The following is a 24683-nucleotide window of genomic DNA, read 5'->3' as shown; positions in this document are numbered from 1 at the left end:
TCAACTCGAGATAGTCTAAAAAATGTTTGCAGTTTCAGATGTATGTCGAATCAATAGCTCATATGTATCTTATTCGGTCAACCTTTTTACTTTCACAAGGTTATATCTTTACATCATATGGATATTAATTCATATGTACAAATATATATATATATATATATATTAGTTTTGGGGGTATCTTACATTGATATGCTAAAGATGAAATAGCATCCTTGAGTTATATTTTTATACCGCTAGGTTTTGGGTTTTCCCAGTCTTACAGTAATCAGTCCAATCTCTGACCAAAGCATTTACTATGGCATCATAGAATTTATCTGTGTTAATCTTGGTGACGAAAGTAGCTTTTTTAGTTGCTACACCTCTCTTAGCACGTAGATCACCTGGTACAATTCTCATGTTACCATAAAATGGACTTGAGAATGAAGTATCAATAGAGACGTAAGCTTCATACGACTCTTCGACTAGTTGAGGGTTGGCAGCAACAGCAGCAGCAACTTCGTCCCAGTATGGTAGATTAAAGCTTGGCAATGTACCATTTCCAACAGTATCTTTAACATATTGCAATTCCGTAGTGTTAGATAATTTGGTCAAACCACCAGACTTCTCGATCAACTCATCATATAGGTCCTGGGTTGGGAAAAGCTCACTGCTGATATTACCAACGACAACCAATTCTTTCCAATTTGCACTTAATGCAGTTTGAGCAGCTTCAGGATCAAACATCAAATTGAAATCTGTGTACATGTCGTTTATGAAATCACCACCAGTAGCTTGAGCAATTTGCCCGTCAATGTAACCACCCATGATAACCAACTTGACATTCTTTGCGAAATCTGGGTATTGAACCAAAGCCATTGCTAGGTTGGTCATGGTACCAGCTGCAACAATTGTCACGGAATCATTGGCATTTTTGACGTAGTCTATCAACCACTGAGTAGCAGTGACTGTGTCGTTATAGACGTACTTTTCACCCTTTGGATTAGGGTCCTGGTAATCAGCAGCCCAGCACCCTTGCCAGTAAATTGGGCCGTACAATTGTTGCCACAATTGATAGGTGTCGTTGGTGCGCACCAATGGTGTTGCCGCACCTTGGTAAACTGGAATACATGATGTAAGGTTACCATGTTTTAAGGCAACAGCTGCTTCATATGTGGCACCTTCAACTAAATAATCACCAATATTGGTAGTGATACCTGCAACCTTTTTTCCAGCAGCTAGTGGAAGCAAGAATTGTAAAGCGGTTGGAGTATCATTGTCAATGATAAAAGTTTCAGCAAAAGCTTGGGAGGAAAGGAGTGCAGCAGCCTGCAATAGATAGTTAGTGAACTTCATACCCGCTAGTGAACTTGTTTGTGTTAGGCAAAAAGCTCTTGCGTCAATTTAGAAGTTATAGGAAATTTATTGGGCAAATTTACAAAAACTTCTTTATATGGACCCTTTAAATATTGTCACTTAAACGTATCTTCAAATATACCGCAAAATTGAATTGAAGAATCCGTAATGAAACGTTGAATTAACTGTCATTCGCTAATTGTGAATAGATGCACGAACCTTTGACACTTAATTAAAGTTACAATAGCGATCACAGATAAGACATTAACGGAAGAGAAGTCAAAAAAGAAATATTTCGGGTAACTCTTGACCTGTTCAACGTGTATACAGCCGTGTCAATGAGTTCGGCTAACAGCGTAAAAAAAACTTGTTTACATATAAACAACATTGTTTACAATTTTGCAAATTCGAAGTCACTTTTCTAATGTTTATTATTACTTCGTCACAGTTGCCTATACACTTCCGCACAACCAAAAACAAAAAAAAATTAAAACGTTTCTTTATCTTATCGTTTAGAGAGGGGTTTACAAGGACGGCGAATCATGCGTATAGATGGCTGCTAACATCCAAACTATAGGATAGCGTACATGGTCTGTATGGCATTTTTGTTTTTGGAATTTAATACATACATTATCATATGGCGACTACTTCAAATAAAGATATTATACCTAAGATAGCGTGGAAGAAATGGGATATTTGGTTATCATAATTAAATAAAACTGTTATTTATTCAATAGAGCGTAACTTACCACGGAAATCTTCAATTTTGGTATATCCTTTCTTCGCCATGATTTGTTGCAATTCTGCGATTAACCTGTCAAAGATTTTTACACCTTCTTTGTGTAGTTCAGTTCCGACCTGTAGCATGCTAGCACCACAGAGTAGGTGCTCGAACGCATCTTGTCCCGTTTTAATACCTCCAGTTCCGATAATTTTAATACTTGGGTTTAGACGGGTATAGAAAGCGCGCACATTGGCTAATGCTGTAGGTTTGACATAATCTCCGCCAATTCCTCCAAATCCGTTCTTTGGTTTAATTACGACAGATTCTTGTTCCACATCGATGTAAAGTCCATTCCCTATACTGTTAATGCAATTGACGTACGCTAAGGGGAATTTATTCAATACATCTGCAATGGTATCAAAATGGGCAATGTCAAAATATGGGGGAAGCTTGACACCTAATGGCTTTTTGAAGAACTTGAAAACCTTGGTCAATATCTCTTCAGTCAACTCGAAGTCATAGGCAACTTGAGGTTTCCCCGGAACGTTAGGACATGAAAGGTTCAATTCAGTAACGCCCTGGAAATCACTTTCCTGTATTTTTTTTAGTAGTTGCATATTCTCTTCTACACTCATGCCGGCAACGGAAAAGAAGGCTGGATTCTTGTCGGGAAACGCAGTTTGTCTCTTTAAAACATAATCAAGGTAATAGTCGATCCCACGATTAGGGAGTCCCATCGAATTAATGCTACCAAGGGGAACAGAGACGTAACGAGGTTCAGGGTTTCCTGCTCTTTCCAACGATGTAGCACTCTTAGTTATAAAAGAACCAGCACTGCTGTTTGCCATTTCTTCTAGGTCACTGATGGTCATGCAGTGAACGCCAGATGCATTCATAAAAGGATTGTCGTAGCTTCGACCCAAAAACTCGGTTTGCAACGATGCAGACATGTTGATTAATTAAACCCCTTTGGTTTATTACTTACTATTCTCTTAATTCATTTGAATGGTAATGATAAGCTTCATGAAATGACTCTATCCATAAATTTCATTTGTGAAAACTCGTATACATCATATACTCTTATTCTTATAGCGTCAGTTTTTTTTTTAGTTTTTCTTGAATCTTAGCATGTTCATCAGATGATGGTTTTCAATGATGAAAATTATGACCAGCTGATTATAGCAATTTCTTAATATACGAACACAAGTAACGAATTGTTGGGATAGTGTATTAATGTAAAAACAAGGAAGTGTGAATATGTTGAGACGCTTCATCCTGAAGAGTTTTTAAACTTGTGAAATTGTACATACCTTCATCCGCCAAATTTCTTATGTTGACATGCAAACACATACGGAGGAATAAAATTACCATATCATACTACTAACATTTAATGAGTATTTTTAAAATCTGAAGCAGACCATAAAGTGTGTGTACGTTTGCATGAGGTATCTATGTATTTGAATATTATTAACTACTACTATAAGAATTTGCTAGGCTGGTGAGCGGATAAAAGAGAATAGTCTGTATGGATGCTTGTAAATATGTATTACGATTCATACATTTAGAGAACCCTATTGCAATTCAGTTCAGAGGTTCCCTGCACTGCTCTTCGTTTCAAAAGAGGTTTTGAAGTCAGCTCGCACTATATAAAAATAAGCAACACGGTCATCATAATGAGTCTCCAGGTTAAAAATGGTAAAGATATTTTTGTCCCAATTTCGATGACACTGTAAATTACGGTTCCTATAAGGGATATATGAATCTTCTATTTTCAAAGTCAGTCAAATCTAGAGCTGCGATGTTTTGCTTGTGCACTGTAGCACTCTCCTCATCTTCGTTTTTTATATATCCATAATCAAGTTCATCAGAAGAGGTGGTTAGTAAGAGTCTTTCATTATTTCTCTTCGCTAAAACGTATCTAATTGAGAAGGCAATAATAGGCCCAAGAATAAACGAAAAGACTAACTGGACAATCCAAGCTGGATAATATCTTGGCTTGTTCCTAGCTTGCCATAATTGGGGCGAGATAATGTTTGCTATGCCATATGCTATCATAATCATCGCATTTCTGGTGACCTTTTTGGTATAACCTGAAACGGTTGTTGAAGTCCAGGAAAACATTAATATCCAAGTAACACCCTTTGTTGAGCATAATATAATCATAGCCAATAACGCATAGGTTTTATCCCAAGGTAAAGTGATCATTGCAATACTACCTATAAAAGGAAATATGGTCCAAAATATAACTGAATATGCCGTAAAATCATTTCTGAGTTTAATTATGAAAGCAGCAATTACTGCGCAGATCACTGCGAAACCGCCATATGCAACAGATACAAGTGTAGACCCTAATGTAGAAACGCCAATTTCCTTGAACAATAACTTTTCTTGATAAACCAAATTGTTAGACAATTGATTACAAAAGAAAAAAGCACAAAAGAGCCACGAAACCGGATCTCTAATTGCTTCGATTGCTTGATGTTTTTTTATCACTTTTTGTTCTATGGAAGAACCTGTTGTTTTTTGCACCCTTCTGATCACCCACACTCTTTCCTTTACCGAGAGAAATTTCGCTGTAGTGGGATTGTTTGGATAAATCAGAATTACAAAAATTGTTGTTAGTATACTTATGGAACCAATAACAATCATAAAAAGTTTCCAAATGCGTATTGTAGCCTTAACGTGTAGTAATCCATAAGCTATAAACCCAAGGACTATATCATTTCCCAAACAGGTGATATAGAACAGTGAAGCAGTCCAACTTTTTTCCTTTGCATTTAAGAATTGGCCCATAGTAATATTTAATATCGGTACCGCGATAGATTCTACGAACCCAAGTAGAAACCTTAGTGCATAAATAGTTTGATAGTTTGTAGCAACGGTATGCATGAATATTAGGAGGGACCATACGAAACATAAAATTGAGAGGAGGTAACCAATTGGAAACTTTTGCACAAGTATTAAGTTAACCTGTCCAACAATGTACCCCACATAAAATAAAGTAGTGGAGTTATTGTATCTATTTTGGTTCATATTAGTGTCCTTCCACATCCCAAATATCGAAGTGTAGGAGGCCGTACCTTTATCAGCATACAAAACGAAATTCACTAACGCGCAAAGAGGAACAACAATTAATACCAACTTTCTGGAGAGACTTTTCTCCTCTTCAGGGGAAATTTCAGGTGTAATGTGGTCATATTTGTTCATAAAGCTGACTGTTACATCGGCATCTTTAGCAGAAATGATCTTGATATTATTATCTTGGTGTAAGCTTAATTCAGAGTCATCAGATGATTTACTTATATTAACGTAGTCAAGCCCCTTCTCATGATGATTTTCGCTGATTAAAATAGCATCTTTACTAGCTCTGCTAGTGTTTATTGACATTTTCCCAGTTTTATTTCTGTCTTTCTTCTTTTAGGATCACTTCATGGTACATCATTAACTTAATTTGTCTGAGAAATAATGAACTAGCCATCGCCTTTCTGAGAAATTAAATGAGGCATGCTGTTATTTACACCATATTTATAATTACTGTTTGATTACCCCTCATGTCGGACTTTTGATATATCGCTTGTTTTTAATGATAGCATGACTGCGGTATGTCGATTAAAGACTTTATTATGAAATGCCTTCTCATAGACACAGTATCGATTCGAAGATTACTATCTATTACATTGACATCGGCACTTATTTGCCAAGAACGGTAATTAAGTTTTTGTTTTTTAAAGGACGGTGTCTACAATTGTCTTTTCTCGGCATTATCAGTCTTAGTCTTCATTATGTCTTAATCTCCAGAATCCCCAAAAAAAAAAAAAAATTAAGCTTCTAGGATCGACTCAATGAATAAAGCAACACTTATCTTGACTCAAAGAAATAATGAGATTGAGTCAACTGCTTGAGGTATAGATTTATATCCGCAAACAATTTAATACGGAATAATACGCAGAGACAGCGCTTGAAGTTCTAAAAGGACGAAAAACCATTAAAAAAAACTGTGAAACAGCCATAACTTTATTGTTGACTTTGTTTCGCACCCCATAGTGAATTCATATAATCATTTTGCAGGTAGGCATATAGCATTTTACTTGGCAAAAAGAAAAATAAATATACTAAGAAAATAGATGGTATGATGTAGTAAAATACTTCGTGGGAGAATATAACAATGAAGCTCCAGGCACACCTATCAAGCCATCAACTCATAATCAGTAGTTCCAAAACTCGAGCTACATAAAGTCCGAATTAAAGATTCGCAAAACTCTTTAGTACCTTAATATGTATAGACCTGTAAACTCTTTTTCCCCTCATTAAATAAGAACTGTATGAAGGAGAGAATTCTGCGTATAACTGAAGATGAAAGTGGATATTCTAAATGGGTTATGTGCCTCCCAATATACACCTCAAATCAACGGTTGTTGTAGTTCCTTTAGTTTATCGCGAAAAGTTCGACTAAAGTATAGGGTGATCCTTAGTGTCTTGAAACTGGGCTAGTATTTTCTACGGAATACAAAGAAAAACAAGCAACTAAGGGACATACAGTGATTCCATGTTCATAGACTTCGATCGAAACTTAGAAACTCGATATAATTTCAGCACATATAGCCACGACTATACAGGCATACATCTTACAAGAAAAGAGAATTGTAAATATAATTGTTCATTCCTCGTAGCTGGAGAAGAACGACTCTGATGGCGAATTGAATTCGCCGTTGTAAATCTAAAAAAAAAAAAATTATGCGTTGCCTTTGAATGCACCCAAAGCCATTCGATGATTAATTAACGAGTGGGTAATGCAGTATTGTTCCGTTCAGCCTCGGATGCCTGCATTGTTAACACATTATTAAAAACGGGTTTGAGATATGTAACGCTATCTATGTGAAGGTTTCAGTATGTTGCTACGAGCTCTGACTGTTGCTTTTCTCGAGTCTCGAGGGTCATTTTCGAAAATAAATTTCTTTTTTAATGAGTGGCTTTAGAAATTCCCGCACACAGGTGGGTTACATTAATAATAGATTACTTAATTGTGGCAGGAGATGTTGTAGGTAATGAAATAGTAGAAATAGAAAATTCCAAGAAACTGACGCACCGGAAGGGTTCTGTCAAGGTTTACAAATGTGGTATTATGAACGGATTGGTAATTATCGAGGGTCCTCTACTTTGTAAGGGGAGATACTAACGTATCATGTATCTAACGATTTGTAATTTTCTAGGGTTTTCCTTGAACCCACTTCAGAAATTTACTAGTATGTGAAGTCTGTGGATTGCACACCACTCTTATTGCACCGCCTGAAAATGTACAATCAGGAAATTAAGGGTTCATGTGGATTGGATGTCTCTTGAGCCAACTTATATAAATAGCATGGCACCCTCGAGTGAAAACTTCTTTGTTCTTCATTCAATGTTTTAGAATATGAATCATGATTCATATATAGCACCTATAACCGACACTAAGTAAGATAGAGTCGTACGATAGTATAATATAGGCAACAAAATAATAAGAATGGGCAGAAAGGTATTTATTGTTTTCGCTCACCCAGAGCGTAAATCTTTGAATGGTCATTTGCTAGATGAGCTTGTTGGTCAATTAAAGTCCCAAGGAGATGAGGTCAAAGTTAGTGATTTGTATGCCATGAAGTGGAAGAGTGAAGTCGATGTTTCGGACTTCCCTGATTACCCAGCTGATAAGAAGTTTAACCCACAAATTGCGTCGAAGGATTACACAGCCAACGGCACCCTAACCAAGGATGTTGTTGAGGAACAGCAAAAACTTTTGTGGGCTGACACAATTCTATTTGTCTTCCCAATCTGGTGGTTCAATTTGCCAGCTATATTGAAGGGCTGGATCGACAGAGTATTCTCTAACGGTTTTGCATACAACTACTGGGAGCACCCAGAATTAAGTGATCCAGAAGTTTTGAAGAAGAAGACTGTCTCTGGTAGAAATGCTTCTCTTGTTGTTACCCTAGGTGGTTCCCCAGAGAATGCTTACAAGCCAGGTGATCCAAATGAAGTCGTCAGCAAGTTGCTATCCGGAACTTTAACCACTTTCGGTTACTCGGGTTTGAATGTTGTTAAGCCATTGTACTTGTATGGTGCTAACACTCAATCTGAAGAGAAGGTTAAGGAATTTGAAGAACAAGTTCGTGCATTCGCAAAGGAATTGCCAAACTAGATCTTTGGTTAACATATTTGGGTTAATATGAACTAATTCAACGGTATGGTACTATTTGTTCCATTATATAAGACAAAATGTACGTAAGTTGTAGTTACTTTAACTATTGGAAAATGGTAGGAAAGAAGTTGATAAGTTTTGATATTTGCATCTCTTTGTGCATGTAAAGACGTGGAGAAGCTCTTTGTGTTTTTTAGAATAAGAAAGTTAAAGTCATTTTTGGGTATAAAATATCACAAGTTGTTATCAAGAATAGATATTACTTTTTAGAAGATGGAAAGAGTTTTTAAAGTATTTGATAAAATGGCTCCCTTAAACATTGATCACTCGTAGTCATATGTCATAAAAATCTTTCTTTTAAAAACAAGCCTCTAATTCAAATAGAGCGCTCAAAATTACATATAATGTATCTGTCTGTATGTCTGCATAGGGGTATTATTCTATTTAATTTTTGTTTTTCTAACATTTTTCAAAAAGGGTATGGGGAAAATATATCTGATTTGTTCTCCCATCTTTGTTAATCAAGAAGATCTTTTGATTAAAAATGACGAGAAGTGTTTATCTTCAAAGTCATTTATCACCCACAGTATAAGAACTAATATGGAGCACCTAGCCTTCTAAACGAATCCTCCTAAAAGTAAGAATAGAAGACTTAATGTTGCTCTAGTATGGGAAGCTGCACCACTATACAAACTTTCTACTGTGGCAGTAGTTTGATTGCTTGAACTTACCGAGATAGATGTGGCAATATGACCGGTAGTGCTCTCAGATGCAGAACTGCCTTCCTTCAGCGATGTCGTTTGGAAGTCGTTCGAATAACTGAACGACTCACTGTTCAAATCTTTTTGACTTGTACTAGACTCCAGAGTTGTAGATATTGGAACTGAAGATGTAACGGAAGCGATTGTGACAGAAGGAGAAATACTTGAAATTGACGATTCAGAAGAAGAAGCGCTTGAAAATGATGAAACAGAAGGGGTTGATGATGAACTGGGAATACCTCCATCAACGGTATTAGAACTGATAGAAGCAGAAGTAGTAGAGCTTAAAAAAGAACTTGTCTTTGCTGCAGTGGAGGAAGCCGCTGATGAGGATGAGGTGGTGGCAGAAAAGTCCGCAATAACATTTCCATTGCTATCAACTGGGACGATAGACACCACAATTACATCAGAACGCCCCATAGCAGCATTCTTAGACCCTAATACGTAAATGTCATCTGTACCGGAATAAATGGAGTGGAAGTCACCATCATATAGCTTCAATTTTCCTCCGACAATGGTCCATGGTTCTGCAATTATGAATGAAGAGGACAATGCTTCTGTGGAAAGGTAGTTTTTTCCAATTCCAACGGTTTCGCCATTATTCAATTTTAATGTACCATCATCCTGGATTGCACCACTCATCGATTGACCAGACTTTGACAAAACAATTCTATGTTGGTCATCAACATAAATGTTAAACCCATCAACTTTAGTTCCTGCAGCACTTAATTTCAAAGTAAAATCTTCAGATGCTGCAGTGATTAGGCGCAAAAAAAAGGCGAGTAAAAAAGAACAGTATCTTAATGGAAATATCATGTCTGCTAAAAGTTCAAAATTAATTCGCTGTCGAATATTTCCTTAAGTAGATGGTTAAACGAGTGTAAGGTCCCAGAGGGTTAGGATATTAAATGTCGACTACAATTAGAAAGTACATTCATTTTCTGCGATGGGAAATGGATGGAAGAAAACAAAAAATCGAAGACCAGATTGTTCTCTTATATATTGCGTTACATGTTCTTTTAGGCATTAAGGTTCATAACAACTTCTGAAACATGAGGAAGGTGAGAATTTTATGGAGGAGCTAAATTTGAATGCAATTTAACTCATATCATGTACCTCTCAGGTGTAAAGCAGTCTTCAAAAAGGTGAGACAAAGATCAACTTACTGAGTATCTTTTCAGTCTACTAGGTCAAAATCGATAGCTCTGAGCAATTTGTACTATTTCGGACCCTGAATGCAGAGAAAATTTGAAGGTAAGAGAGTAGATTGAATCTATAATAACAGAGCAAAAAGTTTAAACATTGTACTCAAGTTTCTTTATTACTTCTATGAAAACAAGACAAAATAATTTAAGGAAGAAGAAGAGAAGGATTATCAAAGAAAAGCATGTAGAGATGGCATTTCGACTCTGAATATTAAAATAGGGTTCTTGTGTTATCCTTGATGCTATTTTTTTTTTTTTTTTTTTTTTTTTTCATTAATGTAAATCTGTTACCACAATATTTGCTCCAGCACCCTTGAGCAAATATATCTCGGAGATATATCATCACCTACAACTAGAGATTATAATTCTTATTTTTTCAAATGTATTCTTCTCGACATTCTAAATTAATTGAAAGGTCGTCAATGCGATTATTTAAGGTTTGCCATTAATTTACATATCTTTTTGTCAATGATATGAATCTACTATATCATGTAAAAGTGGAATCAACTATTAAGATTCTCTGAACATTAAATATTCGAAAATCGAAAAAAGAAGGATTATTCAAACAAGAAATGAATTCGAAGGTCTTACAACAAATTTTAATAGTGTTTTCAATTATTGTATCCAGTGTAAATGCGGTTTCTGAAAACTTTAAGTTGGAGCTACATGGTCCTAAACAATTGAAAGGTATGACAATTTATTATGATGACAATTCAATATTCATCGGAAAAAAATCCCCTGTTAGTTTGGTTAATGGCACTATTCAAGATGACGGATCGTTAAAGTTGGGTACAAACGAGTTTATCGGCATTAAGAAAAATTATCTAACTGTCACAAATAATTTCACCGAATATGCTCTGCCTTTTAAAATTGATAGCAAAGGGTTCCTTAACCTTTATGGTGAAAAAGAATTCAAAGCTATTCCTAATGGCGAGACTGACACATGGATTTTAGCATCTAAAAATGCCTTGTCAACTTTAAGTTCATCTTACACAGTTAAGGTTAAATGTGTGAACGATAAAGGTAAGAAAGTGGACAAGTTTTCAATAAAAGGAAGTGGAGCCAGTGAACTGCAAGCTAGTGTTATTATCTATCCACTTGTTATTATGACCTCATTGTATTTAATTATCTAAGTACTTCTTTTTTTTGTAATAGAGCCCTTCCACAAAGAACATTTTTATATATCTTTTGTTCCTGACGCGCGACAATTTTTTACACTGACGACAATTTGTTTTTATGATGATTCAATGAGAAGTTCAAGAAACAAATAATTTAAAAATAATTTTAAGCACTCGTGCGGAAATTCATATAGATATATCACCTATATAGTAACACTGATGCAGGGAAGCGAAGCAATAGTCAAATATCAGAATCATTTAAGGGCTCAATGTTTTCGCAGTGCTCCAAATGAAATTCCTTATGTTGTTTCAAACCGAATAAACTAACAGCTATCGTCATTAAGGAAACAACCAAAGGAACAAACAAGAAAAATTTGGCACTGAATTTAATTGAGTGCGAATATATTTGCAGGAATAATGGTGGAAAAATTAACATTGAAACGTGCCTAACTAACGCAATTGCACCGAAGATTTCTCCTGAATTTGTAACGTTACTATATTTTGCAATAGCACTCTGTGTAACAGGTGATATCATCCCTCCTAAACTTTGTAGAATGCTACTAATGTAGACTCCAGAGGGGTCGTTGATGCATATAACCACTAATAAAGATACCGAAACAAATATCAGGGAGCTTAAAATGGTAAATCTATCAACTGAATCAACAGAATAGGGATTCACATTAAATCGACAACGATTAGTCAATATACTCAATAATGTAGGTGCAAATACCAGCAGAACAAATGCTTTTCCAAACCCACCAATACTCATGTAATATCCAATATCAACACTTGTCCAATTATATTTCCAAATCGAAAACAATATAATTGGACTCATAGTTCCGATTGTAACCGCCATATTGAAATTATCGACAAATAGTAGTGTGAGAACATTGACTCTGTGAATAAGAGAACCAGTTTCTGTTTTTGGTAACCATAGGCTTTTCAAGGGGGTAAAGAAAGAACTAACGGAATTCAAAACGACATGTATGTATTTTAATAGCATATTAGAATGCTGAGGTTCAATACTTCGTTGTTGATACAGCTCTTTGGATAATCTAAGTGCCTCAGGGTGTCTACTTTCCTTTAATACACTGAAAGACAATAGGGTGCTGATTCCCCCAAAACCAATCGAAAAGAAAAGTGGAATCATATTGTTACCTGAATGTTTTACAATGAGTGAACCTATAAGCGGCCCTATACCTAGCGCGCAATATACCAAACTCATAAGTACACTAATAGATGCAGCTCTGTGCTGTGGAGTAACTATATCGTTCAGATAACTATTACCATTAGCTATAATAGTCATAATTCCACCAGAGAAGTACCCGGGTGACAATAAAAGTATCATCCAAAACTGGTGATATTGTTTGAAGAAATGAAAATATATTATTGCGCAAAACGAGTTTATCAAATTTATTAGACCGAGTATCTTTAATACAAATATTCTTCCAAATCGATCACTTAACTGCCCATATTTCCCAGACATCAAGATTCCTAATATACCTGATATGAAAGACAATATCGATTGTACATTGGATAATATTTCTTGAGAGTTTTCATTCTTACAACCTTCAAGACCACCTGTACCTGCACTTCCTCCCATTTCCATACGCTTAAATTTGTTGGTTGGCATTTTCATTCCTCCACTTCCATGATGGTGAATTATTGTTGGGGCTTCTTTTGTACATATATTTTGAAGCATCAATATGACTAACGGCCCCATCAAGATTGTAAAAGATAAAGTGTGTAAAGTAAGAACCAGGAAAAGCAAAGTTTTCGTCGGTCTTTGATACCATTTTAAGTTCATATTGTTAACCTGGGTTTCTTCAAACCACCGTTGCTCTAAAACTTTGAGGGGCTCTTTGTATGGAACACCATCTTCATCTTTTGGATTCATATGATCACTATCACCACACATATTCTGTGGATTTGGAACCGTCATTTCAGTTACATCTATGTCTTCATATAGACATTTACGGCTGTCATGCTTTCCAATCAAGACGTCTATCATTATTTCAAAGGTTTGTTGATTATTTGGATTTGTTGCACATTATTCGCCCGTAAAGTTGCAGACACATTCAGGTAACTGTCATGAAAAGACGTAAATATATATCTTACTTGTTTATTTCATAGAACTAATTATAATAATATATTAGTACTATCTCCAACTATAGGACATAGGTACATTCTCAAGCAATAACACGGAGTAAGACATGTACAATATTGACTCGTAGTTCAAGTTTGATAATTTTAATCCAAATGGTTCACAGTGTAAAGAAATGAGCAAAGTAGATCACAAACTCACATTTAGAGGCAAAACAAAAAAAAGAGAGCATTATCAAATAGTGTCTTAAATTGTTGCATCTCTTCTTGGTTTTCTGTACTTTCGTAATAAAGTGTGTCTTAGTTATTCATTGCGCATATATTCACATGAGTCTTTTTAAAAATTAATTCTCAAATCCACTAAGTTGCTCAAGCATAAGTTCGGCAACTTACAAGTTTTACCACAGTAGTATCTTGAACAACTGCGCATATTTATCTAATTATTATCCTCCTAAGAAGGTTCAAAACAATTTATCGGGATAAGCGAAACTCAATACGCAGGATTTTCGGCTCTTAAAAGTACCCACTCGCCTACAAATCTATTCTGGGAGGTTTCCGTGAAATCATTAAGATACACAGAGAGAGTAATGTATAAAAAACTGGGTGACAAAAGACCCTAGATAGAGTTTTGGAACTGATCGAGCAAATTAATCTCGAAAACAAGAGCATAATATGGTTGAGCAATAGAAAAGGGCATTTTTGCTGTAAAATAAGAGTTATAGGACCACAGTACCAAGCACATACCACTCTCTGTGGAAACACCCGGAGTTTCATTGTAGTTTTATTTTACTCTAGCAATATTCAAACAGGTATATATGAGCCAAAAGAAACTCCTAAGCTTTTCTTGTTAGAATAATGTGGTTCCTCAATAATATGTTGTGAGATGGTCATCACTCGGTAAGAAGCTCATCACCAAGAAACTCATAATGAAATCATACTATTCTTTAATCGGTACTATATTAATTGGGATTATAAATTTTGCTTTTGCAAGTTCATCTAATTTCACTCTAGAGTGTTATGCTCCAGGCACTGTCTTAGCTGATGCCCATATTTATATTGGCAGCGACAACAAAATTTATCTTGGAAATGTTTCACAGTTGACTAACGGTGTAATTTTGAATAATGGTTCATTAGAGCTGGAAAGTGGAAAACTCATGGGTATAGGTAAAAACTATCTCTCCTTATCGGCCGATTCACCAAGTTTTGAAGTCTTAAATGACTTTACCGTTCAAAATGGTACTTTGAAGTTATATGACCAAGATTTCCATGCTGTCCCATCTGGAAAAGAAGGTGTATATGTTCTGGGGTCCATTAATGCTGCAGCTGGAAGATCTGATGTGATCCCAATTCAAATAAAGGCTATTGGAAGTGATGGGGCTTCAATCAAAGACTATAAAGGAGAGTCGGCCGGTTCAACTTCTATATCATTATTGGGTAGCCAAACATTCGACGCGTCCTCTGCTTCTTCAGTATTGGCTCATTCTACAAGTGGAGGTGGCATTTCCAAAAAATCAAGTAAAAACCACGCCGGAATTGTCGCTTTACATAGTCACCACTTAATCTCATTGATAGTTGCGTTGATCATTTAATCGAACTTGCGCTTACAGAATCGCCCACCTTGAGGGGCATCACATCCATTGTCCTAATCTATATATAGAATTGATGACACAGATCAATGTAGATTCCACAGGTGCTATTTCTTAGTATATATATTTAATACTAGTGTTGTACGATGAAAACTCTCCAACCTCAAGATGGTGTTTTTACATTGCCTTAGCTATACGCTATTTTGGATATTTAGATATAATTATTACGAGACAAAAAACGTAAATGTATTAAAAAACTGTCGTTATATACTTCAGAAACAACCTAACAAAATCATAAAATACAATATAGTAGTTTCTTAGAAATTTTTCCTGACTGGAAACACACTGCAGGCGGAAGTACAAAATGCTAGGTCAATCGAGGTTTATGACATCGATGAGCCTACTAAAAATATAGGTCGAACCAGGATAACTAACTATCAGTTTGTTTATTGTGCTTCTAGATTTGGCATCGAAGAGTGTTATCATCATGTGCACCACCGAAACTAATACATTGGTTTGTTCCAAAAGTCAGTTACTCTATCCAACAAAGTCTTCTTGGAGCCATCAGGGTTATATTTATAATCTTCCACCTGTTTACCTTCGATACAGTTCTGTTGATCACCTAGGTAATAGTTCGTTTGAAGCATAGCCGTTATTAACATAATAGAACTGACACCAACACCCATACAGAACAGTTTATACAACACTTCCTGATAGGCTTCAATAGCTCCAAGTCTATAAGCTGACCCCCAAGGCTCTGCTGCAATCAAACTAATATCTTCGAAGAAAGACATTGCAACCTTTGGATCTGGGATGTGTTTGAGTAAAGCCTTGGGAAGTTCAGAGGTCCAGATAGATGTTGTAATCGCAGATCCAATAGCAGCACCAATTGAACTGTAAAGGGATAAAACAGAGATAGTTGCTGCCATATCTTGATGTGGGACAGCTGCCTGAGCTGCAACCTGAGTTCCCATTACGTTGGCAGCATCACCAAAAGAGGTGACTATTTGTGAGATGACTATAACTGCCAAGGTTGGTCCTTTATTGTTGACTACTGTATACGTACAGACCCATACCAATTAGTTTAATCCCAGTACCACCGACTTGGAAAACTTTGTAACGGCGGAAAATTCTAAACAAGACACCCCAGAACACCCCAAAAAAGCAAAGACCCATAGTAGTGATATTAGATAGATAAGTCCAATGTTGAATCGATAAGTTTAATGCTACCCGAGTGTATGAGGTAAAATATAACAATGGGAAGTACCCTGCCATTTCATAAATGAAATCAATTATAACACAGCATATAAATGTTCTGTTCATTAAGACCCTTTTTGGTAGAAGCGGGAAGGGCGCAATCCAGATCTCAAAAATGGCGTAACATATTAAGAGAATACCCCCAACTACCTCCATTGCAATCATACTTGGATTGCTCCAACCTTCCTTGGCATATGGATATAGAGAACATGGAAGCAAGATCAACGAAAAGGCAAAACCCAGTAATATTAATCCAAATGCATCTATTTCAATTAGGGCTGATTTCAGCAACACCAACTTAGCTTTGAAACCTTTGACACCTTCTTCCTCAATATGTTTCTTGCTTTGTGCTAGTGGGTCTGTACCTACCGGAATTTCTCCTCTCTTATTTGCCTCACGATCTAAGTATGATACTAAAAGGATCGCTGGAGTCAAAGCAACAGGAGTAATGATTGCAAACATACCATATCCCCACCTCCAATTGCTATCAATGATATCTTGTGTGATGTAACCTGATACCCATGTAGTTACTAAATATGGGACAGACAATAGAGAAGTGAACAGAGCTCTCCATTTTAAATCGGTCATATCAGCTATAACAATAGAATTTAGTAAATTTAAACCATTTTGGCCAATAGTAATGAAGACCGAACCAATAACATAGGCCGAAATTGTTGGAGAACATGCGGTGACAACAAATCCTATAATGTACATTACCAAAACAACTGCATATGTGACTGGTCTGGAAGTTAGATCCGATATCTTAGCGATAAACGGTTGGCATACTGCTCCGATAACTGAATTTGCAATGGATAATGTTGACAACATTGAATGCCTATCAAAACTAGATGTCGCATATGGTTGATAACTTGAAGTAGTAGAAGAGTCTAATGCCAAAACCCAAGATGTTATATTGATGGAAACGACAAATAACCAGAAGAATTTACCTGTCATATGTTTTTTAACCGCCTCAATTCTGGTAACACCCCGAGTCTTGGTAATCTCCTCACTGTCTTCACTTTTTGACGCTATCGAAGAGCTCTCATTCAAGATCTTTTCACCGCCTTTACTCACCTCAATTTCAGTTAATTGTTGACCATTTTGTTCGGCTTTTGCCTTAACGTCTCTTCGGAACTTCAAAGATACCATTTGAAATAAATCACTACTCTAGAACTAAGGATGTTGCTACAAATAATAATTTCGAACCAGCAATGACTCTATCGATTAAAAGATTGCGAAATCTTTTATCTCTAATGCTGAGGCTATGTGAGCTGCAAACGTTTATCAAACATAGTACAATTTGAATGATTTCGGAGCACTTGTTTAAGACATTACAAAGGAAAATGATTCTATATATATAACACAGTCAGATCTTAATACCGAGTTACAAGTTACAAACTCATAGTCATTAATTATTCATATTGTAGATACTATCTTGGGTCTGATTTCCTTACGTTATGCAAAGTAATTTTACCTTCTGTAGTTCATACATGCAGCTAGGTTAGAAAGAAAGAAGGTTTGTAAGCTAATATCCTTTAATGTCCGCGGAGTAAAACAAATTAATAAGTGGAACACACTGGCGCGTATAATGCGGTGAGGATTCAATCATCTTGACTGACGACAGTTTTGCACCCTTTACAGAGATCTCAGGTTAAACTCCAAAATCCTGTTTCTTAGAGAAACTGCACGGGTCGTATAAAAAACCTTTTTTTTTCGACGTTAGTATTGTGTTTTCATGTAAACATTTCTTTAAAATATGCGCACCCATTTTTATGCAGAAGTTACAGTACAACACCTATTTTTGTACTATAAATCATAATATACAGAGCGTGCAGCATTACAGTGATTAACACTTGTTTCTTTTGCCTTTAAGTTGTGTTTGAAGGTGGGCGTAAACTAAACAGCGAAAGTACTGTTTCGTCTATGTGCACTTTTTTACTCTACATACAAAGCATAAATCCTTTCAATGGCGACCTCAGAACGTCGAAAGGTCTTGTATACTATAATAAGAATAGAGTATGGGATTAAGCTAGTTAATATTGATATATACTAGATGCCATTGTAAGATTTCTTTAGAGCAATTCTGAAAATCAGTAATTCGGGCACAATTGATCAGTTTTTACCAATTCATATATTTGCTTGGCAGAAAAACTCATCAATTGCCGAATTTCCAAGCCTAACCATATTTTCAACATTGATAATGAACTGACATCGTGTAGTAAGCTAGAATCACTTCCGTAGAAATCATTCGTCCTATTCATTCCAAATCGGCGTAAAAATGGCAAAGAACTGTTCAATATTTCTTACAACACAAAATATGACAAAAATGAAACGCAGCTATCAGCAATCATGAATGATAGTGTACGCTTTATCTTGTTATTTTGTGTATTAGTCGTTACAATGTTAGTAGTTGTCCTATTTTTTCTAGGGTGATTGAAATCCATTAATTAAAACAAAAAATACGAACCTTGCAAAAAGATCCATTTCAGGATCTAGCTGTCTACCAATTCCTTCGAGCAATAGAATAGCCACAATCACCGATACAAAATCGCCTTCCATTCTGACGTGATGTTGTCTAACCATACTTAGCATTTTATCCAAAAGCTGTCCAATCGAAACTGTCCCCAAGGTAAATGTTTGTTTCTTGACGTTACTGACCAACCGTTCCACTTTTAACGCAAATAAATCCTTATCTATTGCGGTTTCTGGTGTGCGTGATCGTTCGATCATTAACTCACCAGCATGGTACCCGTCAAATCTAGCCAATGCATTGAAAAGCGCAATAAAGTTTACCCTATTACGATCATTCAACTCTGTGACAAGGCCTGTATCAATCAAACAGATTTGCGGTTCATAATCTTCCAAGACTCGTTTTAATTCTGGAATGAACTCAGGGTCATGGGTTTTGGCCAGAGTTTTTAGTTTATTAACAATACGGAACATTTGCGATTCACTGGAAACAACTTCCGTTTCGTATTCATTTAATTTCATAAACCTAATCATAACATTTCCGGGATGAAGGTCGGCATGAATAAAATCGTCAAGAATCAACATTTTCAAAAAAGCTTCAATGAAGGGATTACTAACCTTTTTACAGAGATCAACCCTTTTTAGACCGTCTTTTACAGCTAAGAATTCTTCCATTGGAAAACCATGAATATATTCTTCGAAGAGAACATATCTTGAAGACAACCCCATGGAACCTACTGGAAATCTAATCCTTGGATTACTTTTAAAATTCGTGTTGAACTTCTCCAAGTTTTTGCATTCTATTCTTAAGTCAAGTTGCAATTTCATCAATATAGAGAATTGTTCAACTTCATTTGGAAGTGAAAGCCATTCCATGGTCGGCAGTGAATCAATTACATTGGAAAAAAAGTACATGATTCTCAAGTCCCTATCTATCTTTTTTGGAACACCAGGATGCACAACTTTAACTGCAAAATACCTATTTTCAGTACCAGTATTATAGTCTTTTATAATACGTTCAGAGAGTTTCCCAACATAAACCTGTGCTATTGCCCCACAACCAACCGGTGTTTCGTTAAATTCATCAAATATTTCATCAAATTGGTACTTATCTTCTAAAGAACTAACAATGGCTTTCTTGGTGTATTCTAAAGAATGCGGACGAGCATTACTATGTAGTTCACCCAATTCTGCACATAATCCTTCAGAGAAAATATCCGTACGAGACCCTGCCCATTGTCCTAATTTGATGAAAGTTGGTCCTGCCAATTCCAATGCTTTCCGTAGTAGTTTATACCATAGTAAAGATCCTGACTTTTCTTGAATTACTCGGTCTGGATTCATCTGTATCCTCTTATGATGCCCTAACCATGAGATTGGATAAACTAGAAGTAACGGTATAAAGATAGCAGAGAGTTCTAAGAAACGAACAAAAATACGAATTGGCTCTATTATGGTATCATTAATTTGATATAGTACTTTTTTGAACATGCTAGGAAGTATTCCAGAGCGGATTGATTTTTCACGCTGTTGCTTGGCATCTTCCTCGAGTTGCTTTTGGGATGACAGATAGAGTTTCATCTCAAATGTATCGCCCTTTCCGTCGGGCGAAAGTGGTTGCCAGTTATTAAGTAGAGGATCTTTGTACCATTGCATGGAAAGAGATACGACCGGAGGTAAAAGAATCAAAGGTGAATACTTAAAGGTTCTGGAGAATATGAATCTGGTATTCACCCTAGATCGGAAGGCACTGTAATAAAATTTCATTGAAAATGGACCTTTTAACAGGTAGGATTTGCAACAGTGGGAAAGCTCCTGGATATCGGAATTGCTCTGTAATGTGTAGTTGAATACTCTATCTCTTCGTTGATTTTCAATTCTTCAAATTACAAGTTTAAGGTTTTTATATTATTCTCATGTAACAAATATATATTGCTATATTGCTATATATATAGAGAGAGAAAGAGCCTACAAATGGAAATAAGTATAAAATGACGTATGAGAACATGCCAAAGAAGTTGTGAAGTACATTTTTAAACGCTCGACAGAGCAAGAATGATTTTTACTTGAATTGGAATTTGAATCATTATTTAGGATACAACTATATATCATTATATATATATTGTTATGTTTGGATACACGATAATTGTAAGATATCAAACAACGTCAGGAAAACCGGAGTTAGAGAATAGAAGTGAAATGCATGGGGTAAAAGCAGAAATAGAATAATATTCGAAATGATAGATCAGGTGCTTCCTTAAACATTTTGAAGTTTAGAGTTGAAATCCATTCATTACAGCAAAAATTATTTCAATATTATTGACATTTTCTACTTTCTCTGTTATCGTGAAAAGAGAAGTATAAGGCTTGTTTACATCTGCTCCTCCTTTATAACATCAATCAACCAATCTAAACCTTCGGTAATACCCTCACCCTTGATAGCGCTGGAAGCAACTATACTCCAACTTCTATCTTTTAGTTCGGCCAAATTCAATTCCTTTGAAACTTCAGAAGCGCTCAGTGCCCCCGGCTGATCTTGTTTGTTTGCAAAAACAAGTAGTGCTGAATCTTGTAGCTCTTCTTCTTGTAGCATTAAGTGCAATTCCTTTGAAGCTATATTCATACGATCTTTGTCTGTTGAATCAACAACAAAAATAACTGCTGCTGTGTTTGCGTAGTAGCAACGCCAGTAAGGTCTAATAGAAGTCTGTCCACCAAGATCCCAGACGTTTAGCTTTAAATTTTTGTAATTTAAGGTCTCCACGTTAAAACCAATTGTTGGCTTTGTCGTTATCACCTCTCCTATCTGCAAACGGTACAATATGGTAGTTTTACCAGCACCATCGAGACCCAAAATAAGTATACGCAACTCTTTATCCACACCCCATAGTCTATCGAACATAGAACTGAAAAAGTTACCCATCTTAAATCAAATCAAAGTATGCTGAAACTTAGTTTTAATGAACCGCCTTAGCCTGTTTTAATTAGTGATGATAGATGCTTTAATATATGAAAAAGCTCAAACACAACTCAAATAACAGTTTAACGGAATAACACTCAATTCCTCACAATAACTCCTGTTGGAACTTCTCCCGAGATTCACAATGCCTTCAGCCCGTTGTAACAATGCTTTAAAATTCGTGAAATAGCATTCATCCATTATAAATGCACATTAGATTTCATCTTTACAAATTCGTGCTTTATAGAAATAACAGATAATACTTTCCGTCCAGTCAAGGCCGGGTAATATGATTCTGATCGTTTTCCCTTTTACTGAGAAAAAAGTTAAGAAAGCAGAATATAACAGTAACCAAAATAGAGCGTTTAGCTTTCATTTCCACAAAGGAAGCAGTTGATTGGTGATACAAGCGGTATAAAGAACATCTCAGAGCAAGTGTTCCTTTATTCAAGTTTTCTTTTTAAGGTTAATCCATCTAATCGCCTTCATCGGTCTTTTTGCTTTAGAGTTCCGAACCCATAAAGTACACATTAGACATAATGCATCAGTTATACAGAAAGTTGCTCAGAGAGTGGAGACGGCTTTCGCATGACAAATGTTCTCAATATTGTATCAAACCACAAGAATCGAATTTACAATTCTGGAATATGGTGTTGCACGATGAAAGATGGGACTTGGAGCTCTATTGTGTTGTTTTTATTAGTCATAAACAAACAAGTGAATATGAACCAATAATTTTATTAAGCTGTTTGACTCCAAACCCTTGCATACCAATAAACAAGGCTATTTGTTTGAACCACTTATCTCCAGTTCTGCTTAACTATGGGCTAGTTTCATTTTATGAGCACCTACTATCTTCAATATTTGAACGGTGCAGCGGTATTTTGGACTCTCACAGAAGGTTGGCATTAGCATGGAATCGTCTCATGATCAAAGATTTCAAACACAATTTCCCAACATTGTTTTCTACCTTTTCTGTAACCCAAATGGATGCAGAACTCGTAAATGACTATGTTCAATCACAAACTATTAGCATTAAAAAAAACGGACCTAACTCGAAGAGTAACGCTGAAAACTCACGCTTTGTCAATACCACCACAGAACAACCCATTATGAATATGAACTCACAGGAAGGCTGTACGGAACAGCTATTTATGACTAAAAGGCAACGAATCGGTGTTAGTTCGTATATAAACGTCAACCCCGTTCCTGAACCAAATGACAACGCTCTTGAAAACTTTGAAAATTGTTACAATCTAGAAGATAGGAAACGTAAAATTTGAAAGCTTAAATCATTGCATCATAGATTGCATCTTTAGAATTCAATGATAAAAACATCATTATCATCATTACTGCAAAAACTCTAAGATCGAGTTGTACATTAAGACTTCAATTCTCGAAAATTATCAATATTTCTATTCTTGTAAAGATTGTGACGATAGCTGCCAATTGTTATTGTTGACATCACAACTGCATTTATTAGGTTTTGGGTAAATCGGAAAATACAAAACTTCTCATACATCTTCTTCACTTCAAGATTGCTGTTTTCCTAATCATAGCCGCGCGCTCTTCCATTTTATATGCGTATAATTATATATAGTTATATACAGAGTATATTTCGAATAGTGAAAACTTATTAGTATCTCTAATCCTTGGAATGTTGAAGTATCGTCTTGATCATTTCATTACCAATGGCATTTGCTTCAGGAAACATTGGAGTAAAGAATCTTTGCACTTCTTCAAATTGCCTTTTGTATAAATCAAAGTTCCCAAATGAAACAATATTAGACCATGACCTAGCGGCGATAACAAATTCCATATCATCGGCCCTGAATTCCGTTACGTTAATAGCTGCCTCGATAGTTTGTTCCAATAGACCTTCGCTGAGGAAAAGATACTCGCTAACACCAAGGAATATTCTGAATAGCGGGGTACTGCATATCATATGATCATACGGGTCAATTCCAAGTTGGTACCAACTATCTACGATAGCCAGAAGAGACAAGTGGGAGTTTGGAATAATTTCATCATCGACACCTTTCTTATGTTTCGATAGAGAGTATCCATCTAAGGCTAAATCATGTAGAAGTAGCTTGCCGTTATGATTCCCAAACACGAATTGTTTAGCTACGGAAAGTCTTTCAGTCAACTCATCTTTTTTTCCCTCTACGAATAATGTGAAGAGCTCTGTAGCACTTTTTGCATATTGAGTTATCTGCTTATGAGCTGCTGGGTTTGTAATAGCCAACCCAGCATATACATGCCATTTATTGGAGTAGATTCTAAGGGATATATTTACTTTCACGTTCTCCAAACTACCTTGCCATTTGTTTACACCCAGCGACCATGGATATATTTGCTTTTGGTACCAGGCAACACCCATACTCAAAAAGGCCGCATGTGTCACTGCCTGTGTATCGGCTGTTATTCTGTCATGCTCCTCATATGATAGATAAACGTGCTTGCTCTTCAAACAAGACATCAATGATTCGACGAAATCAAATGATTCCTGACTTTTTGTTCTATGGTTAATCAAAACCAATGGCTGACCTTCTGTGTTAACCTTTGGACCATGTAGCGAATGAACCGATATGATCTCACAATCAGGGGGCAAATATTCTTCAAAAGCTTTAATCTCTGCATTCTTACAACTGGTCTGACCACCAACAATGGCTCCTACTTTGGTAGATCCCGCATATAATTTTACGATAGCTCCAATGTTCTCAGCTTCGACCGAATAAATAATATAATCACTACATCTGGACACTAAGGTTCCGTTCTTGAGAACTGTGAATCTTTCCCCCGCATATTTGACTTTCAAGTCATCATAATAATCTTCTCTATCGCAGCAAACCACCTTCCAACCAGCATTGGAGAATCTATTGGCATACAACAAGCCCATATCACCTAAGCCGATGATACCAATGATTTTCTCTTCTTTCCACCGAGATATCTGTTCCTCAGTTGCAATCATTGTGCTGAATAAAGTAGTATTGT

At 36.1% G+C, this 24683-nt stretch overlaps 13 protein-coding genes across 13 annotated transcripts; 4 read left to right on the top strand and 9 right to left on the bottom strand.

The window, feature by feature from the left end:
- Nucleotides 1–225: 225 nt before the first annotated feature.
- On the bottom strand, nt 226–1332 carry KLMA_10833 (uncharacterized protein; the record flags this gene model as incomplete). The annotated part of the gene is made up of 1 exon (XM_022822524.1): nt 226–1332. One exon carries the CDS (start codon nt 1330–1332, stop codon nt 226–228), a length of 1107 nt encoding a protein of 368 aa, XP_022674338.1.
- Nucleotides 1333–2058: 726 nt separating this feature from the next.
- URA1 (dihydroorotate dehydrogenase) lies at nt 2059–3006 on the bottom strand (the record flags this gene model as incomplete). The annotated part of the gene is made up of 1 exon (XM_022822523.1): nt 2059–3006. The coding sequence occupies one exon, from the start codon at nt 3004–3006 to the stop codon at nt 2059–2061; it is 948 nt and encodes a 315-aa protein (XP_022674337.1).
- Nucleotides 3007–3799: 793 nt separating this feature from the next.
- YCT1 (uncharacterized protein) lies at nt 3800–5443 on the bottom strand (the record flags this gene model as incomplete). Its single annotated transcript, XM_022822522.1, has 1 exon — nt 3800–5443. One exon carries the CDS (start codon nt 5441–5443, stop codon nt 3800–3802), a length of 1644 nt encoding a protein of 547 aa, XP_022674336.1.
- A 2113-nt stretch (nt 5444–7556) lies between these two features.
- Nucleotides 7557–8228, top strand: Nqo2 (NAD(P)H-dependent oxidoreductase; the record flags this gene model as incomplete). Its single annotated transcript, XM_022822521.1, has 1 exon — nt 7557–8228. One exon carries the CDS (start codon nt 7557–7559, stop codon nt 8226–8228), a length of 672 nt encoding a protein of 223 aa, XP_022674335.1.
- A 617-nt stretch (nt 8229–8845) lies between these two features.
- Nucleotides 8846–9805, bottom strand: KLMA_10829 (uncharacterized protein; the record flags this gene model as incomplete). Its single annotated transcript, XM_022822520.1, has 1 exon — nt 8846–9805. One exon carries the CDS (start codon nt 9803–9805, stop codon nt 8846–8848), a length of 960 nt encoding a protein of 319 aa, XP_022674334.1.
- A 961-nt stretch (nt 9806–10766) lies between these two features.
- KLMA_10828 (uncharacterized protein) lies at nt 10767–11327 on the top strand (the record flags this gene model as incomplete). Its single annotated transcript, XM_022822519.1, has 1 exon — nt 10767–11327. One exon carries the CDS (start codon nt 10767–10769, stop codon nt 11325–11327), a length of 561 nt encoding a protein of 186 aa, XP_022674333.1.
- Nucleotides 11328–11553: 226 nt separating this feature from the next.
- On the bottom strand, nt 11554–13323 carry KLMA_10827 (uncharacterized protein; the record flags this gene model as incomplete). The annotated part of the gene is made up of 1 exon (XM_022822518.1): nt 11554–13323. One exon carries the CDS (start codon nt 13321–13323, stop codon nt 11554–11556), a length of 1770 nt encoding a protein of 589 aa, XP_022674332.1.
- A 1018-nt stretch (nt 13324–14341) lies between these two features.
- Nucleotides 14342–15004, top strand: KLMA_10826 (uncharacterized protein; the record flags this gene model as incomplete). Its single annotated transcript, XM_022822517.1, has 1 exon — nt 14342–15004. The coding sequence occupies one exon, from the start codon at nt 14342–14344 to the stop codon at nt 15002–15004; it is 663 nt and encodes a 220-aa protein (XP_022674331.1).
- A 500-nt stretch (nt 15005–15504) lies between these two features.
- On the bottom strand, nt 15505–17407 carry str3 (Sit1p; the record flags this gene model as incomplete). The annotated part of the gene is made up of 2 exons (XM_022822516.1): nt 15505–15951; nt 16064–17407. The coding sequence occupies 2 exons, from the start codon at nt 17405–17407 to the stop codon at nt 15505–15507; spliced, it is 1791 nt and encodes a 596-aa protein (XP_022674330.1).
- A 1275-nt stretch (nt 17408–18682) lies between these two features.
- Nucleotides 18683–20494, bottom strand: CQD1 (Cqd1p; the record flags this gene model as incomplete). Its single annotated transcript, XM_022822515.1, has 1 exon — nt 18683–20494. The coding sequence occupies one exon, from the start codon at nt 20492–20494 to the stop codon at nt 18683–18685; it is 1812 nt and encodes a 603-aa protein (XP_022674329.1).
- A 604-nt stretch (nt 20495–21098) lies between these two features.
- On the bottom strand, nt 21099–21650 carry ARL1 (Arf family GTPase ARL1; the record flags this gene model as incomplete). The annotated part of the gene is made up of 1 exon (XM_022822513.1): nt 21099–21650. The coding sequence occupies one exon, from the start codon at nt 21648–21650 to the stop codon at nt 21099–21101; it is 552 nt and encodes a 183-aa protein (XP_022674328.1).
- A 575-nt stretch (nt 21651–22225) lies between these two features.
- On the top strand, nt 22226–22969 carry UBS1 (Ubs1p; the record flags this gene model as incomplete). Its single annotated transcript, XM_022822512.1, has 1 exon — nt 22226–22969. The coding sequence occupies one exon, from the start codon at nt 22226–22228 to the stop codon at nt 22967–22969; it is 744 nt and encodes a 247-aa protein (XP_022674327.1).
- Nucleotides 22970–23331: 362 nt separating this feature from the next.
- TYR1 (prephenate dehydrogenase (NADP(+))) lies at nt 23332–24660 on the bottom strand (the record flags this gene model as incomplete). Its single annotated transcript, XM_022822511.1, has 1 exon — nt 23332–24660. One exon carries the CDS (start codon nt 24658–24660, stop codon nt 23332–23334), a length of 1329 nt encoding a protein of 442 aa, XP_022674326.1.
- Nucleotides 24661–24683: the final 23 nt, after the last annotated feature.

Source organism: Kluyveromyces marxianus, chromosome 1 (assembly GCF_001417885.1).
Source record: "Kluyveromyces marxianus DMKU3-1042 DNA, complete genome, chromosome 1".
Classification (NCBI taxonomy): Eukaryota; Fungi; Ascomycota; class Saccharomycetes; order Saccharomycetales; family Saccharomycetaceae; genus Kluyveromyces; species Kluyveromyces marxianus.
Note: the sequence above shows the minus strand (reverse complement) of the source record. Positions and strands in the feature narration are given on the sequence as shown.